Source organism: Peromyscus leucopus, chromosome 22 (genome assembly GCF_004664715.2).
Source record: "Peromyscus leucopus breed LL Stock chromosome 22, UCI_PerLeu_2.1, whole genome shotgun sequence".
NCBI lineage: Eukaryota > Metazoa > Chordata > Mammalia > Rodentia > Cricetidae > Peromyscus > Peromyscus leucopus.
In genome coordinates this window covers 9,578,844-9,598,748 of record NC_051081.1, presented here as the reverse complement: position 1 = coordinate 9,598,748, position 19,905 = coordinate 9,578,844, and the positions used below count along the sequence as shown (strand labels likewise).

General features: G+C 38.7%; 1 protein-coding gene across 6 annotated transcripts in view; it reads left to right on the top strand.

The window, feature by feature from the left end:
* Positions 1–13,630, top strand: part of LOC114684971 (adhesion G protein-coupled receptor E4) — a 67,406-nt gene extending 53,776 nt beyond the window's left edge. For all 6 annotated transcript variants that reach the window (XM_037197933.1, XM_037197935.1, XM_037197934.1 and 3 more), the window contains 6 exons: positions 224–459; positions 2,506–2,572; positions 3,622–3,713; positions 5,528–5,708; positions 8,164–8,259; positions 12,712–13,630. In XM_037197933.1, coding sequence (XP_037053828.1) covers positions 224–459; positions 2,506–2,572; positions 3,622–3,713; positions 5,528–5,708; positions 8,164–8,259; positions 12,712–12,738 — 699 coding nt within the window. In that variant the 3' untranslated portion in view covers positions 12,739–13,630. The remainder of the gene's footprint in view (positions 1–223; positions 460–2,505; positions 2,573–3,621; positions 3,714–5,527; positions 5,709–8,163; positions 8,260–12,711) is intronic.
* Positions 13,631–19,905: the final 6,275 nt, after the last annotated feature.

Genomic DNA, 19,905 nt, shown 5'->3' with positions numbered 1-19,905 from the left:
AGGCATACTCTGACAACATCTTGGCATTTTCTGACCTAATTATTGATTCACTTGGAAAGTAAATTTCAATGACCAAAAGGGGCCCCCTCGATGTGCATTGTCTCCAGGAAAAGTGCTAGAGAATCCTGTTGAGATCCCAGGCCAACACACAGTGAAAAAAAGATACTGAGAATTGAACAAGTACAGCCTGAATCTGCACCACACTCCCTTTTCTCTCTCCTAGGTGCTGTGCTCCCTCATTGCAGGAATGTTGCACTACCTCTACTTGGCTTCATTCATGTGGATGTTTCTTGAAGGGCTACACCTTTTTCTCACTGTGAGGAATCTTAAAGTGGCCAACTACAGCAGCTCAGGAAGATTCAAGAAGAGGTTCATGTACCCTGTAGGCTATGGAATCCCTGCCTTTATTGTCGCTGTGTCTGCGATAGTTGGCCATGAAAATTATGGAACACACATCCAGTAAGCATAAAGTGTGCAAGGTAGAAATGTATAAATGTAGCTTCAACACCAAGCTTCTCATTGGACAACTAACCTATTTTTTATATTGTTCTTCAAACCAGCCTGTCTGCATATTACTGTCTTACAAATCCCAATAGTGTTGGTTCTCAGTGTCTTGTTTTGCTGTTGTTGGTTAACATTTATTCTAGCTATGACATGAAAAGTTGTCCATTCATAGATGCCATTTGTTGCCCATAATTATGTATATATTTGTTGAACAAATTGATCCTGTTTTATTTACTGAATTTTGGTTTGTTTGAGACACGGTCTCAAGCATCCCAGATTGGCCTGAAACTCACTGTGTAGTCTAGGATGTCCTTGGGCTCCCCATCCTCCTGGCTCTACCTCCTAGGTGATTAAGTGAGAGGCCTTCAGCCCCACATCCAGTTTGTGCAATGGTGAAGGTAGAACCCAGGTATTTGTGCATGCAAGGTGAGAAGTCTCACAACTGGTCCATATCCTTTGTCTCAGATTTTCTAATTCTTAAACCCACAGTCTACTGGAAATCCTTAGCAGATTTGGTATTTGATCACATTGAGAATTTTTGTAAAATGAGAAATCCATTCACAAACAAGTCTACAGACATAAAAAAAATGAACCCAACTTCATGAAATTAAGAAATGGCTAACGCAATCCCACTAAATCCCCATTGACTATGTTTTCAAGGAACCACAAACAGTAGGTAGATATTAAGACCAATTCACTGAATGACAGTACACATTGAGAAGAAAAATACCAAGTACCCAAGTCTGGTTTGCTGCTTGTGTGTCTGTCAATATAACTCCATGATGATGGAAGTTCTTTATTTCATTGATAAACCAGTGACAAAATACCACATTAATTCTTTTCAACTGAGAGATATGCCTGATGTTCAGCTTGAACCCTACCCTTTTCTCACTGTGAGGAATCTTAAACCCTACCACTCATCAGAATGATCTTGGAGACTGAATGGTAGAGAAGATTGGGAGCAGGCACATTGTTTCAATAAAGGGCCAAACACTAAATATCTTAGGTTTATAGACCAACTGTTCCCTGTAGCAATAAGTTTATATTACATTTCTATGGTAAAAGCAGCCACTGGTGATATACAAAGGAAGGGGTGCAACTGAGTCCCAGTAAAATTCTACATACAAAATATAAGTAGTTGATGACTGCATTTGCTACATGGTTGTAGTTTTCAACGCAAGAAGACAGCTTAAAGCGGATGTTTACTGTATGGTAAATATTGACCATGGCACATTATAGTTATCAGATTCATAGTTCCATGCCAGGACCCAATTTAGAAAAAAAGTTCCACTAGATTGGCTGATATTTTCTATGACAAAATGTGACAGTCTTCAATAAATAGAGTATTTTGTACATGAAATATGTTTAATTTTGGCTGGCTGAGTTAGCCTAGAGTTAACTATTTATTGGTTTGATGGTCTTATTATCTCTACGATTGTCATTATAACAGCTACATCCAAGGAGTCCTGACTTTTGCCCCCAAATTTACATGTTTCATCCCACTTAGCCTTAACTACAGCTTGCAGATGAGATACTTCATGAATGACCAATAAAAACAGTTTAGAACAGATGGAGAACTGTCCATGTTTACAGATAAAAAGAGTCAATCTTCCTAAGATATTTTGCAAAAAATTGTTTTACATATTTAAAACATTCAAAAATCCCCCAAAATTATCTTGTGTATATTGGAGAAATTATCAAAAGTCTAGTGGAGAAGGAATAAGATCGAGAATTAATAACCCAAAACTTCAGAGAAATGCAAGCTACTAAGTTTTAAATACCCCATTGCTTCTCCAGTCATTTAATCTTTACCATATTTGACCACTTCGTACTTCAAACTTGGAAAAGCTGATGCTTAGTGCACCCAGCTCATGTCAGACGAGAACTTCATCTGAAATCTAGCTTGGAAATAAATTGTTCTGCACAGTGTTAGATCATATTTTGGGGCCTTTGCTCAACTCCTATAGTGAGAAAGAGCTAATTCTTATCTCCTGTCCACAGCTGCTGGCTCAGCATTCATAGAGCATTCATCTGGAGTTTCTTGGGTCCAGTAGCAGCCATTATCTTGGTAGGTGAATGTTATATGCACTTGTTATCTGTTAAATGGAACTGAATTGAAGATCTGGAACCAGAGCTCAGTCTGAAAGGACCTTGTTCCTGAATATATTGTCATCATTCATCTACCCCTCATTTGCTTATCTCCCTTTAGCTGATTTTTTTCAACTTTATTGTTGAGAAATTTATGTAAGTATACAAGGAACTATGGTTCTATTTACCACCTATTTCTTCCCTTTAGTTCTCCCCCACAACTTGACATCATCCTCATCCTCCTCCTCCTCCTCCTCTTCTTCTTCTCCTCCTGCTCCTCCTCCTCCTCCTTCTTCTTCAAGATATCCAACTAAGTCAAATTAATACAGCCCATATGTGCATGGGTGTGGAGCCTAGCTTATCAGTGGCTATATACAAAAGGGGAATGTTAACTCTTTCCTATTCTAACTATCAAGGCCACTCATTCCTTAGTTGGGGTGAAACCTCAAGAGTTCCTTCCTCATCCATGCTGGAGTTTTTACTGACTTGATCTTATGTGGGTCTTGTGTGGATAACCACAATGACTGAATTCATGAGCACAATAAGCATGTCATACACAGAAGACAGCATTCCCCAGAACCTTCCCCTATCCTTCAACTCTTCTATTCATTCTGGTTCCTCTATTGCAATTTAAAATATATAATATAGCAGTCCACCATGGATTGCTTTTAAAGTTCTAGATTCATTAGTTTATTTGTGAACATCCATCTACTCTGTTTCTACAAGATGGTTTCCTATTTTCTAGAAACTTCTTAATTAATAGCTTTTGCCTAGGTCAGGAATGAATAATAGCTTTCTACTTTTAAAATGTCCTGTTTTGAATAAAATGCATACAGAAAACTACACAAGAAATGAAGGTAACTGGAGATATGATGTTTGCTGTACATAATACATCAGAGAATGTCCATGAAATCCTTACGGAGCATGACTTGTTTGGAGAATGAGTCTCAGATACAAGAAAATTTGTATTATATGAATAATGGAGCCTAAAAGAAAATCCCATTGCATTTTCTCATGCTATTCCCACAGATAAACCTGATATTCTACTTTCAAACTCTATGGATTTTGAGGAGCAAACTTTCTTCTCTCAATAAAGAAGTTTCTACTCTTCAGGACACCAAGTAAGAATGCACCAGAATCAGCTCTTCCCATTGCAACATTTTCTAGGGGAGAAACCCTTGATAGAAAGTATGGTAATGGGTGTGGCTGTGGTTCATAGATAAGAGTCTTGGTTAACATGTATGAAGTTCTGGCTCCCATACACAGACTAACAAGCAAAGACACAAAAACATACAAATGTAGACAACATACCCACCCCATGGTCATAATTAGGGACAATGAATAGAAGAAGTAAGAAAATTCTGTATTTCAAATAAACCAGTATATTTCTTCAGTTATGTACTAAGGAAATTTTTATTATTTAATTTTTGACCAATACATGTTAAGGGAGAAAGGACCTATTTTACTGCACAGGTCTTGAACTGTGTGTAGTCCACAATCATAGGGAGGTCAAAGAAAGTAGATCTTGAAGTACCTGGCCTTACTTCATCTACAAATGAAAAGAATATGGTGATGAGTGCATGCACATATACAGATCCCTTTCTACATTTTATCCAGGACAACGTCCCAGCTCAGCAAATGGTGCTGCCCACATTGGTCAGGGCTTTCTTCCTCAATTACTGTGATCAAGACAATCCATCACAGACATTCCCAGATGTCAACCTTAATTTTAATACTCCCTCACAGGTGTTCTCAGAAGCAGACCATTTAGATGATTTTAGTTCAATACTAAATAGACAATTGATATATACAATTGTAATGGTTCACTTTCAAACCATTACATTCTACTCCTTGTTCTCACAGGCTCACAGCCTTCTCATAATAGAAAATTCATGCAGTCTAAATAAAAAAAACTCCCATAGACATTAACTGTTTCAACATCTTAAAAAAACACCAAAATTCCTCAAGTGTGAGCTGCTATAATTTTTTCTTTTATTCTTCTTTCATACATTATATCTTAACTAAAGTTTTCCCCCTGCTTCTCCTCCCAGTCCCTCCTCCCCATCTCCTTTTCCCCAGATCCATTACCCTTCCAAAAAAAGATTAGGCCTCTCAGGGTTTTCCACTGAACATGGCTTTAAAAGCTACAATAAGACTAGGCACAAACCCCCATATCAAAGCGGGGTGAGGCAACCCACTAGGAGGAAAAGGTCCCAAGAGCAAGTGAAGGGGTAAGACACAGTCCACTCCAACTCTTGGGACCCTTGCAAGAACACCAAGCTACACAACAATAAGGTATAGGCAGAGGACCTAGCTTAGACCTGTACAGAGTCTGAGTTTATTGCTTCAGTCTCTGGGAGCCCCTGGGAGCTCCACATACTTGATTCTTTGGGCCATCTTCTCATGGTATCCTCTACCCCTCTGGCTCCTACAAATTTTCCTCTCTAATTCTGCAGTTTTTCCCTGGGTCCACCTAATGTTTGTTTGTGGGCCTCTGTATCTGCTCCCATTAGTTACTGCATGATGCCCCTCTGATAACAATTTGGCTAGACACCAGTCTATACGTAGAACAGAATATCATTAGGAAACATTTCATTGACTATTTTATTTGCCAATCATATTTGTTTCTATCAGGGGTCTCTGGCCCATCCTGCCTCTGGTTCCTGACCATCCAGGCAATGACATGTGTGGGATCACTCTTGTGGTGTGAGCTTCAAGTTGGACTAGTCATTGGTTGGTCACTCACACAAGTTCTGCATGACCATTACCCCAGCACATTTTGCAGATAGGACAGATACACATTTTTTAATAAGCAAAATATTTCCAAAATACTGTAACACAACACATAAAAATATGATTTCCACCAATGCTAACTAAACATATAGTGAAAGCCTGATGAACAGTATATAACTTTATTGTCATTGTTTTCTTCCAGGATGATGACATTTAAAGCCATTGTTCATCTATTTGTATTGGGATGTTCTTGGGGCATTGGCTTATTTATGGTCATTGAATTTGGGAAGACAGTGAGATTAATCATTGCCTATCTATTCACCATCATCAATGTCCTACAGGGGGTTTTGATATTTGTGGTACACTGTCTGCTTAATCGCCAGGTAAGGCTGTCTCATTTCTTAACAACCTAGCACCAAAATTATCTTAAACCACTTGCTCACATTCTTGGAGTTTCTCATTTTTATTTTGATATTTTATCTTCATTTATTTAAGGTAGTTTCAAGTTTTGTCTATATATTTCACACATTGTGTTTTGTGTCTTGTCAGCATCTAAGCATACGCCTTAAGGGCATGTCAAAATGAGGTGGGCTATGGTGCATTAATAAGTGGTACTTTCTTACCAATTTTTCAGCCATGGTGGCTTAAAAATTTAGGATTTCTTTCTTGTCCATTGTATATAATTGTCACTTGGTTGAATTAGTCTTTATGAAATGAAAAAGTTTTCACTTGACAGTGATTTAGCCTGGCATTATGGACAAAATGTAGGATAATATTTGTCTCAAATAAATGGGAAGGAGAATGTATGTAAACCACACCTTAGATCTTAAAGGTTATATATAGCAGTTACAGATATCATCATTTCTACACACCTTTGATTATTCAAAACAAACTTCATGATCAAATTTCAGTTCACCAGAGAGGTGATTGGTAGTTCCCCTGTTGTGAGTTGTATTGTATAGGGTAACACTAGGATATTGGGCACAATGCACCTCACCCTCAGTTCTTCTATTTAGTAGTTTGTTTTGTGACCTCAAGGAGGATGTCTATTCTCTCTGAGTCTACCTTATCATCTGGAAGTGTTATAATGTCTTATTTTGAAAGGTTAACATCCTATAACACAGTACAATATAATTCAGGAGCACATGTCATTTTTTTTGTGACTGTCACTTTGATTATAATTTTATCTCTATTAACAACAATCTTTGGTGAACTTTTTGTTTGTTTGCTGTTGAATGTAAATAGCAACAGTTAAAGTGATAATACAAATGTACCATCAATATAGTATTTCATTAATTCCTTTTCAATATTTTGTGCCCCCCTATGTTTGGTACTCCTCCCTCACAGTGAAATGACTTAGGAAAAGTTAGGTTACCTTGACTACATACCTCCTCCCCTTTGGAGGCTTGTTATTAAACAGTTTCTCTCTTCTGATAAAAGATGCTCACTAGGTGTTTTACAGATCAAATGGTTCCTTCTTCCCTGCTAGGAGATGATCATATGCAAATAAAAGTTTTCTCTGAAGATATGAATCTTGTGTGATGTTTTACAGATTAAAAGCCCCCTATTTCCTTTTGGTTGTAAAACAGCCCCTTGGCCTGCAACTGATGTCATATAATTACAGCCTTTTAACTTTAAAAACCCTTACCCTACCTTGATTCACTTCCAAGAGGGTTTTTTTTTTTTTTTTTTTTTTTTTTTTTTTTTTTTTTTTTTTATGAAGGCTAGTGTGCTCTTGGTAAGCTTTCTAATAATGAAGGACTCACTATATTCTTAATGGGATCTAGTATGCATGGCAATCTATAACTTTTTTAATTTAATTATTTCAACAGAAGTAAAATGCAATGTGGGTGTCTTTGTGAAATAATATTGAGGAGCAAAAAGTTCAAATTATATTTTTAATATGACAATTATTTTAGAAAGGCATATTACAGAATTGTATGGTGCACTTTTATGTACACTATTAAATGTTACTTTCAGATGACTTAGATTATATCAACTTAATTAGAGATTAAAGATGGATTTTTTCTATTGAATTAATGTGAAAGTTAAAAGTTATGCTGCTTAAGTGCCTCACATATATCTATTGTTCAGTAAAATTTTCCCACCATTATCACACTCTTATCATGCTTTGCCTCTTCATCGCCATCACTATCACCATCATCATTCTATCATTGTCTTGCTCGCTATCATTACTATCACATCCATCATCATAGTCATCTTATTACCACTATAATTATTATAACCATCGTCATTATTTCATCATTCTCATCACTATTGCCACCAATCATCATATTTTTCAGTATTAACACTATCATAATTATGATGATCACCATCATATTTACTACCATCATCATCATCATCATCATAACTATCACTTTGGTCACTGTCCCCCATGTTACATAATCATCACCATTATCACCCCTGACTGTGACTACTATGATCATTAGCATTATTTTTATTATCACCAACATTCTCATGATTATCATTATGACCAATATGACAATCCTTATCTTCATTATCACCATCACTACCATCATATTCCACAGTATCACAATCATACAATTATACTAATCACCACCATTTTCATTATCATCATCAGTGTCATTTTCACCACTAGCAACATCATCAAATCCTTTGGGTATTTAACCCAGATTCCTTTTTATATTGGAAGAAATTGAATTTAAATAAAATTAACAAGCTCAAATATATGCAGAAAAACAATAAGAGTAGGATCTGGCATTCATGCCTTTTGTATTCCATGTTATGCAGATTCCCTTTCCTTGAACCAGGCTCAAGGTGTGAGCCATGCTTCTAATTATTCATTCAAACTTCCAGGTCCGAATGGAATATAAGAAGTGGTTTTATAAGATGCAGAAAGGGGTTGAAAAAGAAAGCACTGAGATGTCTTATTCCACTACTCACACCAAAATGGTAAGCTTAACTCCCCAGGTAAGCTTCATGTGACCTAATCTGGTTTCTCATGCAAACAAGTTTCCTCTCTGTTCCTTGAAAAAAGAAATTAAAAATATGGCCTACAGTATACAGCCAACAGTTTATAGATTTGGCACTCAAATTCCTGCCTTCATTCCCTAATTTTGTCTCGCCTTCTTCCCTTCATTGCTTCTTTCCTTGATCCTGTCTTCTTTCGCTACTCCACTCACATCTCTTTACTCTTCAATATTCCTTCCTCTATTCCTTCTTCCTCTTTCAATCTCTTCTACTGTTTTTCTGTTCACTATCATGAGTATGTATATATTCACCTCAGAAGACTCAAATCAGTACTCATTAGACATAAACAGTGAAAAATCTGTAAAGCAGTACAGGATGGTTCAGCCTCTGGTAAGATCAGAGTTTTGTAGTGGAGTTGTAAACTGAGAGTTTCCCTACCCTTTGCCTTAGCGCTTTCCAACCTGCTTCCTTTGAGAAAAGACACATAACTAATCTTCCTTCTCCTTACTGAGGCCCTGACCACCCTCTGCTATGCTCTTCACTCCACATCAGAACATGGACTTTCTATGCTCACATCCCTCCCTGTATATGACTATCTCAGTCCCTGCAGCTATGGGAGTTTGTCCATAGACTCTGAATCAAGATTTTTTCCAAGTATTATGTTCTTCTGAGAAATCTGGCCAATAAAAAAATAGGACCCTTCTCAAGAAGGTTTCTGCTTCTGGTTTACTGGCTCCTATGAGCCATAGAATTGAGTTCTTATATTATGCTAACTTTCTGAGCAGGAAGAGTCACACTCATACCCACCCTCTCCCATACCCAAAGGCACTAAGATCTGTGCAATTGTGGGTTTGAGAGGTAGTACATTCAGTATAGTGTTTGCCTGATTTCTATCCCTGGCACCTACAGAAAAAAAAAACAGGCATGTTGTTGCATGTCTGTAATCTCAGCACTGAACAGATAGAGTCAAAGCGCTATGAGCTCCTTGGACAGCTGGTCTACATGAGTAGGTGAACCCTTGACCAGTTACAGATGCTGTTAAAAATGAATGGATTTTGAAAAATAACACTGGTGACTGTCCTCTGACCTCCATTTGTGTGTATATCCATGTACACATGCACTATACAAACACTTGAGTGCATACACTTTATGTGAAGTTTAATCACTTTAGCTATTGCTATGTAGTTATTTCTAGGTAGCCTTATGCTTGTACCATCTAGTTCCAATACAGTTTACTTTCAAAGTACAACAATGAACCTTCATGAGAGCTATACATATATAAAGACTTCAAGGTGGTGCATGATAAAATTACCCATTGGCATTTTGTATGTTCAGAAAACTGATTAGACTGAGCAGTTTTTTGGGAAGCCACAGACTCTTGATTGCTGAGAGTTTTGCTCCTGAGCTCATTTTTCTTTGTGGCCATGGTGGTATGCTGTGTCCATGGATCTGTTAATATGGATAATAGTCTCTTTGAGGGGGGAGGACAAGATCTGTTAGTACAGATAATCTATTTAAGGGTAAAGGACTGGGGAGATGGCTTAGTGAGTAAATAAAGCACTTGATATAAACAAGTGGGAGCTTGGGTTCACATCCCAAGTGTCCATGTGAAGCTGATGTATTAACTCAATTTTTAATCCCAGTGCTAATGCATCAAGATGGGACACAGACACAGGAGACTGTCCAGACATTCAGGAGCACTATTTGATAAACACAGCAGCAAACACAACACCCTGTCTCAAACAAGGTTGGAGGCTACAAATGACACCTGAGGCTGTCCACTGACCTCCATTGTGGAAGACAGGCATGTATTCACTTGTACTCACACACATGAACACACACACACACACACACACACACACACACACAATTCATACAGAGTGCACAAAAGACAAATGAGTATAATGATTCTCTTGAAGGGAAGGAAATGTGCAGCATTAACAAATGACAATAAAAGTCAATGGGTGTGGTTTCATGCCTCTATTAAAGAAGGTCTGTACAAGGTGCCAAATTTCATTCAAAAGACTAGAGAGATCCATCAGGAGGGTCAGGTCAGAGAAACATGCACTGTTCTGCAAGGAGACTGTACATTCCTTGTCCTCCTCTTTCATATTTTCTTTCCCTCCCATCCCCTCCTTTTGCTTGCCTTCCCTACTTTTCCCTTACTTTCTCCCCTCTCCATGCTTTTCTTTCCTTTCCCATTTTCTGGTTAATATTCATTGTCAACTTACCTGTATTTAAGATCACCCAAAAGATTTACATCTGGTTATTCTGTGTGTGAGTGTTTCCAAAGAGATATAATTAGGGAAGATGCCCTGAATGTAGGTGGCACCTTCTGCTGGGATGGAGTATTATATTGAATCAAAATGGAAAAAGAGAAATATATAATAGTGAACAACCCCCTTTCTATGGTTCCTGATCTTCCTGGGTGTGAGAGTCAGCTTCACATTGCTATACATGGGGACTGGTCCCCCCACTCTTCCTTTTGTCCCTTAATTCACTATACCCTGAACCATGAATGAAAACAAACCCTTCCTCTCTCTAGTTATTTCTCAGTCACTTCCCAAATTCACTTTGTTTTCTTCTTGATGAACAGATCAATTATAATAAAGATAAAATTCACTGTGATATTTCTATCATACAGGTAACATTTTTAAATCAAATACTACATCTAGTTAATGTGTCTCTTGGCCTAGCTGTTTTTATTCTGTATTAAGCATTAGCTAGCATTCAACATTAAAATACAGATTTTTTTTCTTTATCTTGTGTTAATTTCTATGTCTATAGTACATTTCACTAAAATTAATGTCCTCCATCTCCATCCATGTTTTCTTTAATTTAAAAAATTATATATAACTGGGAGGAGGTCGTTCATGCCTTTAATCTCAGGATTCAGGCAGGCAGATCTTTGTGAGTTTGAAGCTAATCTGTTCTACAGGGTTGGTTCCAGGATAGCCAAGACTCACATAGAGAAACCCTGTCAAAAAAAAAAAGAAAAAAATCATTAATTTATTTTATGTAATTTAGTGTTTTTGTCTATTTACCTGGTGTCCACAGAGGTCAGAAGAGGGCATTAGAAACCTTGGAACTGGAGTTACAGACAGTTATGAAACACCATGTTGTGAAAGAAATCACACTCAGATTCTCTGAAGAGCTTCTGTTGCTCTTAACTGTCAAACCATCTCTCCAGCCTCTCCATTTTTTTTTCTAAATATATGAAAACTTATTGTGGCTCTATAATGCTCAGTATGTATGCAAACCATATTTTCATTATTTATCTGACAATATGTATTTCTGTAGATTCTGTATCTTAGTTTTATTGAATAATGAAACACTGAGCAAGCTCAGACAGGTATCTCTGTGATGTGTCAATGATGAATCTGCTGAGATAACATTTTTGCTCCTGTAGTTACTAGGCACGTTAGTTAGTTTCCTATTGCTGTAATAAGACATCATGACCAAGGCGACTTATAGAAGAGTTTAATGGAAGCTTGCAGTTTCAGAGGGGGAGTCCATGCTCATCATGAAATTGAGCATGGCTACAGTCAGGTAGGCAGACAGCCATAGCACTGGAGAAGTAGCTGAGAAAATACATCCTGATCCACAAGCACATGGCGGTGGGAGTAAGACACTGGGAATGGTATGGCCTTTTGAAATCTCACAGCCCTCCCTTCTGAGACAAACCTACTTCAACAAGGCCACATCTCTTAAACTTTCCCAAATACTTCTATCAACTTGGGCCCAAGAATTCAAATATTTGAACCTGTGGGGGCCATTCTTATTTAAACCACCACACTGGTTAGTCTGTCTGAACCTTGATCTATTCATCACAAAAATGTAATTGAATGAGAATCAGAATGATATCCATGAGATTATTCTTCTTTATTGTAATTCTATTATCATAGTTACATTTAATGTCAAATTTCAAGAACCAACTACATAAAAATGATCCAAATGTTAGTCAGAAACTCATATGTTTAGATGTCACATTTCAGTATAAGCGATCCATATTTATCCTTATAATTTCAGTAGATTTTCTGCGGCATCTAAATGGCCATTTTTATATTTAAATGGAGTCAAAACACATAAGTTCAAATATCCACTTCTAGGAAATGTGGCCTGGACAAGGCATTTAATGTCTCTTTGTTTCAGAGTTCTTCTCTGTAAAACAAAGATAATATCAATCTCATCACAAAGATTAAATGATGACCTGTTTGATAATACCTAGGAAAATGTGAGAGACCACAATAAACCTACTCTCATGTAAAAAGAAAAAGTTTGATAAATACTGCAGATGTGGGAGTGGTGTGGGATTCTAAAGTCAGATACTAGATTGTGTTTTCTAAGCTTTAGACCTTAACAAAGTACTGTTATCCCAACATGATCTAGAATTTTAATTTCTGTGGAGTGAATTTCTCTCTAAATGTCTTATAGGAGGAAGCTGGATGTCAGCAGAACTGACTCACTGAGAATGTTCACAACCTGAGCTCCTGCTTCTTAACCAAGGACAATCATCACACCAATATGGCCACACATGGACTAGGTTCATGTCACCATTCTTCTATGTGAATTCATCTTTTCAAAATCATTTTGCTGTGATTGTTAATGCATAATAATTGTACCTGCACTTCACTGGGAAATTTTTATACATACATACAGCTTTGACCGTGTCCACCTCCCTTCACTTATCCTCACTTGATCCCCTTTACTTAATCACTTTTCCTGTACACAATTATTCTTTTTCCTTTTAATTTTCTATACAATGGAGAATCCTAATATTTCTCTTGATACATCTCAGTTAATTACCATAATATGTTTTCTTTGAATTCCATCTACGTTCTTGCAAACAATAGGCTTTTATTCTATTTCAAAATAAAAAATATTCCATGGGTGATATAAACCACATTTTCTTTATCTATTAAGGCACACCGAGGCTGACTCTACAACTTGGCTATTGTGAATAGCACCATAGTAAATATGACTGTGCTGTTGTGGGACATAGTTCTCTGAGAAAAACAGCTCTCATCTTCATCTGATCAGCCATGACTACTTGCAAGCTTGTTGATTCTCACAGAGGATGAATGGAGAGTGTCAATGGGCTCTCACCTGAGAAACAAGCCATAATTCCCAATAATTTGTTTGCAATTCTTACCTAATACTCTGGCCTTGGTGTCTCCAGATGTGAGAGTATATAGTTTGCATGAAAGTTAATTGAGAGAGACTCATTGATGCAAGTATAGGGAAGCAACTATCCATCCTTTGTAAAGTCTCTTCAGTGCTGCTGTTCTGAGGTCACCTACATTTGTAAGCAACCTTCACCCAATAAACTCTTTGGTTCCCATGGTGAACTTGAGTGAAGTCTTACTTTCGTTTGTTATTGTTACCTTATCAGAAGTGGGTAGACTTTTCTGTCTCTCAAGAGAAGGAAATCACTTGCAGTATGATAAGGTAACCACACTCTCACCTTGTGGAGATTATATGCACCTCTGAGTAATTGAATGAATTCATATACCTGCTAAAACTGATAATTGTGTGTTCCTTCCATATCATTGCCAGAATTTTGTGTTAGCAGTCTTTACTGAGCCATTTCTGATGAGGGCTGAAAGCCACACTAATTTTTGGGTATAAAGATAATAGTTTAACAAGAACATTATTACTATAATCATTTAACAAAATGATGTTATTGCATTCTCCCCTAGAACCGAGAACCTAGCCAGCTACATGTTTTGAGACATTTAATGACACCAGACATAATTTACCTCTTGGAGAATGGGCTTCAAATACAATCAGAAGTAGTTAGTTACTCCTATAGCATTTGGATACCAGAGAGCATATCTTCCCAGGCTAGTCATTATTTTAACTCAAAGGGTTCAAAGATAGGTAAATGTTATGTGACATTGTTCCCAAGGAGACATGAATAAATGTCTGCTCACTCCAAATAGGTAACTCACAGCAAATCAAAACAAAACCACCAAAAATGTAAGTTGTTAAAGTAATGAGTTTTACTGAAGTCACTGACAGGAATGGTTAATTACAGGAGAAGACAGGACTTATGGTGGTTTGAATGAGAATGGCTGTGGTGGTATTGTGCTCCCAGAAATATTGTGCACCCTAATAAACTTATCTGGGGTCAGAGACAGAACAGCCACTAGATACAAAGGCTAGAAAATGGTGGTACTTACACCTTTAATCCTAGCATTCCAGAGTCAGAAATCCATCTGTTCAAGGATATAGCCAGGCATGGTGACACATGCCTTTAATCCCAAGAAGTGAGCCTTTAATCCCAGAGAGTGATGGTAAAAGGCAGAAAGATATATAAGGCATGCAGACCAGAAACTAGAAGCATTTGGCTGGTTAAGCATTTGGCTGGTTAAGCATTTGGCAGGTTAAACTTTAGGCTTTGAGCAGCAGTTCAGCTGAGAACCATTTGGATAGGAGGACACAGTCTGAGGAAACACCGAGGTTGACTCTACAACTTGGCTATTGTGTTTCCAGTCTGAGGAAACAAGATCAGCTGAGAAGTTGGCCAGGTGAGGTTAGCTGTGGCTTGTTCTGTCTCTCTGATCTTCCAGTGTTCACCCCAATACCTGGCTCAGGTTTGATTTTATTAACAAGACCTTTTAAGTTTCTGCTACAAATGGCCTCCATAGATTCATATGTCAGAATGCTCTGTCTGCAAGTGGTGAAAATATTTGGGTTTAAGAGATGACACACTAGTGGAGATTTATTACTAGGGGTAGTTTTTGCATTTTCAAAAGACCACACCATTCACATTGTCTCTCTGTGTCACTCTTTCTGTCTCCTTCACCAGTGGATCAGATCAAAGGTCACAGCAATGGCTCCAGTACTGTGCTAGCTGTAGCGCTGCAATGCTCCCTGCCATGAAGTTCACTGACTCTACTACCCCCTGGAACCATATGCTCAAATTTAAGTTCATTAACTTATAACTTCCCTTGGAAATGGTCTTTTGTCATAGCACTAAAAAGTGACTAAGACATGACTCAAAAAACTCCATAATTATAAGCCTGTGTCAAATAGGGGTGGTGACTCATACAACCTGGAAACTTGAAGCACAATTTGCAGGACAACTCTCAGGTTGTGTGATGTCTCAGGAATCTTGGCTTATCTCTTTTTCTTAAAGGCAACTTTCTCTTCTTTTACAGTATCTCTCAGTTGTCCTTCCTGCTTGTATGTACTTGGAGATGGAGGGTCCTAATGTATCTGTTTCAGGGATTTCCTGTAGCATTTGAGTACTTTACTTTCAGAACTTAAGATATTTCTTGTGGGATGGAATGTTTCACCTCTTTCAGAACAACCTGTTGCCTTAAGGAACTTCCCTCTATATGGTGGTATTTTATTTGTAGTGAAATGTGATTTTAATTGTATATTAATAAATAAAGTTGCCAGGGAGTCAGAGCTATTAGAGCCATAGCAAGAGCATGGTGGTGGTGGTGCACAGCTTTAATCCCAGCACTTGGTAGACAAAGCTAGGTAGATCTCTGTGTGTTCAGGGATACAGCCAGCATTGGAGACATACGCCTTTAAGACCTGGAGGGCTGTACTTACAGGCAGTGACAAGGCAGTCATGTGTTTGGGTTTACAACCAATGAGAAGGCAGAACAGAAAGACTATATTAAAGACAAACACACAGGAAGTAGGTCTCTTTTGGAGAGGTAGGACCACCGCAGGAGGAAGGGTAAGGTTTTAATTATGAGCTCTGACCTCTTGGCTTTCTCTTTTACATTGGTTCTGTGTTTCTTAATTAATAAGACAGTAGGTTACATCTACATTTGGCACCCAATGAGACAAGAATCCACTAAAAACCGCTTGGTTTGGCCGCAGGTCTGGTTTCCCACAAGGGCTCCCTAGCCCGAGCGGCCGGCTCCCAGGCCTGGGCTCAGGTTTGCTTGGCCTCAGGCCAGACTACCGGTGAGCTACTTGCTTAAAGCCAGTGCTACAAACAACTCAGACCTGCCCTGCCGAACAGGGCCCCTGCCTGGAAAGCCAACGCACATGGTTGGAGCTTAAGGAAGCCAGAGCCAAGCCTTGACTTGGCTCAAGAGGGAACACATGGCTGGATTTAAGCTTTAGCCAGCTACGCTTTCTTGCATTCTCTCTCTCTCTCTCTCTCTCTCTCTCTCTCTCTCTCTCTCTCTCTCTCTCGATTCACACCTCAGACACTAAGTAGCTGTTTTGAAATTCCCTTGGATTTCTACTGTTCTACACAGATTTGATAAATCATAACATATCAAATATTTTAAAGGAAACTATTTAAAAGAGAAAATTTTCCACATTTAAAGAATAATGGGTTTTATGTGTACACTGGAAGAAAATTGGTTTTTTTTTGAAATTTTAGGCAGTCTGACAATGGGACAACTATATGAGAAGATTAATATTGATCGAATTATGCAGTTTATCACTATGCTTATCCTCATTTTACTATTTAAAAAGATAGTCAATTTAAGTGCCAGGATAACAGCTTTAGAAAAACTTGTTAAACCTGTAAAAATTCAGACAGAAGAAATTAACAGCAAAGTTGTTTCAAGTTTGGATCATAAGGTTACAGAAAGAAAGCCTGTTTTCACACAGTCACCCTTAATTTATCCTGTAACCGTGCAGCAGTTGCCTAATCAAATGACTACACAAAATATGTGGGCTCCAATTGAAATGTTGGATTTACGAAGGTTTATGGAGGCAATAGTATCTTATGGCATGCATTCCCCATACGTAAAGCAAATGTTAATCTCTTGGTCAACATATAATAGGATTGTACCACAGGACTGGTGGAAGCTGGCACAAGCTGTTCTTGAACCCTCCCAAAGGTTACAGTGGCTAACTTGGTTCAAGGATGAGGCTAAAAACATAGAAAAGCAATGGAGGGATAAAGGAATACAAGTCTGTCAGGATCAGCTTATTGGAAAAGGCCAATATGCTTCAGTACAAACACAATGTTTATATGATGTCAAAACCCTAATTTTATGTCAAACAGCAGCCTTGAATGCATGGGACAGAGTTGAGGAACCAGGAAAAAAACTGAGTCATTTACAAAGGTAATGCAAGGCCCAAAAGAATCTTTCACAGATTTTTTTTTTTTTTTTTTTTTTTTTTTTTTTTTTTTTTTTTTTTTTACAAAGACTGGCTTCAGCAGTAAAGAGAATGGTCCAAGATTCCGAAGCTAGTAAGATAATAATTGAATCTTTGGCCTTTGAGAATGCAAATGCTCATGCAAAAGGATAATCAGGCCATAAAAGGCAAGATCTGCACTTTTGGGAGATTGGATTAGAGACACGGTTAATGTTGAACATGATGATATGTGGGTAGGAGAAACAATTTCAAAAGGTTTGAGAAGGTTAGATATGGTGGTATTTTATTTGTACTGAAATGTGATTTTCATTGTATGTTAATAAATAAATTGCCCAGGGGTCAGAGCTATTAAAGCCATAGCAAGAGTATGGGTGGTGGTGGTGGTGGTGGTGGTGGTGGTGGTGGTGGTGGTGGCAAGCCTTTAATCCCAGCACTTGGTTGAAGAGCCAGGTAGATTTCTGTGTGTTCAGGGATACAGCCAGCATTTGGAGACATATGCCTTTAAGACCTGGGGGACTGTACATACAGGCAGTGACGAGGCAGTCATGTGTTTGGGTTTACAACCAATGAGAAGGCAGAACAGAAAGACTATTTAAAGACAGACATACAGGAAGTAGCTCTCTTTCGGGAAGCTAGAAGCACTGCAGGAGGTAAGATTTAAGCTCTGAGCTCTGATCTCTCAGCTTTCTCTTTTACATTGGTTCTGTGTTTCTTATTTTAATAAGAAGGTTGGTTACATCTACATCTGGTGCCCAATGTGACAAGAATCCCATTAAAAACCACTTGGCACCAGCTCCCTAGTCTGAGCAGCCAGCTCCCTAGCCCGAGCAGCCAGCTCCCTAGCCCGGCCCAGGTCTGCTTGGCCTCAGGCCAGTCTAACCGAGAACTGCTTGCTTAAAGCCGGTGCTAAACAACTCAGGCCTACCCTGACATACAGTGCCCCTGCCTGTAAGGCCAAGCCTTGACTCGCTCAAGGGAACAAGTGGCTGGATTTAAGCTTTAGCCAGCTACGCTTCTTGCATGCTCTCTCTCTCTCTCTCTCTCTCTCTCTCTCTCTCTCTCTGGATTCACACCTAGGACACTGGTGGCTGTTTTGAAATTCGCTTGGATTTCTACTGTTCTACCCAGATTTGGTAAATCACAACATATCAGATATTTTAAAGGAAACTATTTAAAAGAGATTTTTTTCCACATTAAAAAAAAAATGGGGGGGGGCCCAGCGGCGGCAGCCCACAGGGACATTCAGGCCCGGCGGCAGCTGGCACAGACATTCAGGCCCAGCGACGGCCCACAGAGGTAGACGGGCCAGCGGAGGCCCCGCTGAGGTAAACAGGCCCTGGCAGCAGCCAACAGGGACATTCAGGCCGGCTGCAGCCGACAGAGACATTCAGGCCTGGTGGCGGCCCCCAGAGGCAAGACAGACCCAGCGGAGCTGACAGGGACATACAGGCCTGGCGGCAGACCGCAGAGGTAAACAGGCCCAGGGACGGAGACAAGCAGATGCAGCTTTGGAACAGGGATGCCCCGAACCCACATCTGGGGAAGAAGCTATCTCTGTGGGTCAGAACCAGAACGAATCTGAACACTTCCGTTGAGGACAACCCAGGGCCCAGCTGCTGATCCTGTGGAAACCCAACAACTTGGAGGTGTGGTGAAACTAACCCTGCTCAGCTGAAACCCATCTGGGAGAGGATTCAGATGCCTACAGTTTAAAGTCTGAAAAACAATCAGCGTGAGGAGTTGACAAATGAACAAAACGTGACCTGGGAACACAGAAGAACGCTAACCCAGACAAAACACATCACCAGATCATAAGTATATAATTCACCGAATCGAAATCAGCTGCCCTGAGAAATAGCCCAATAGCCCAATTTAACCAAGAACCCTACTAAACCAAGACTAAAAAGTAGAACAAGAGAGGCACTCTCAGACCACAGACACCACCCTGCACTGCACAGAGGAAAGAGATGAGTAGACGCCAGTGCAAAATACAGGCAACAAAATAAAGACCATATGGCAACATCAAAACTAGTGATACTACACCTGCAAGACCTAAACAACATACCATGACAGAAGAAACAGAAGAATCAACCCTAAAAAATGACTTTAAGAAGATGATAGAGGCCCCTTAAGAAGAAATAAAACATTCCTCAATGAGGAAATAAAAACTTCCTTAAGAGAAATGAAAAATACTTTCCTTAAAGAGGAAATAAAAACTTCCTTAAAGAGGAAATAAAAACTTTCCCTTAAAGAGGAAATGAAAAACTCCATTAAAGAGGAAATAAAAAACTCCTTAAAGAAATGGAAGAAAAAAATAGATAGAGAGACGAAGATCATAAATGCAGCCAAGAAAAGCAATTAAAACAGACTGAAGATTAATTACAAGAATCTGAAAAATGATTGTATGACAATAATAGAAAACGCCATGCTGAGCGGAAATAGCTGAATTATTGCAAATCCTGCACCAAAACGAACCGGATGACAGAAACACTTCTGCATAATCAATGTAAATCTGTTGATGATTTTCCAAACCGAGTGCATACA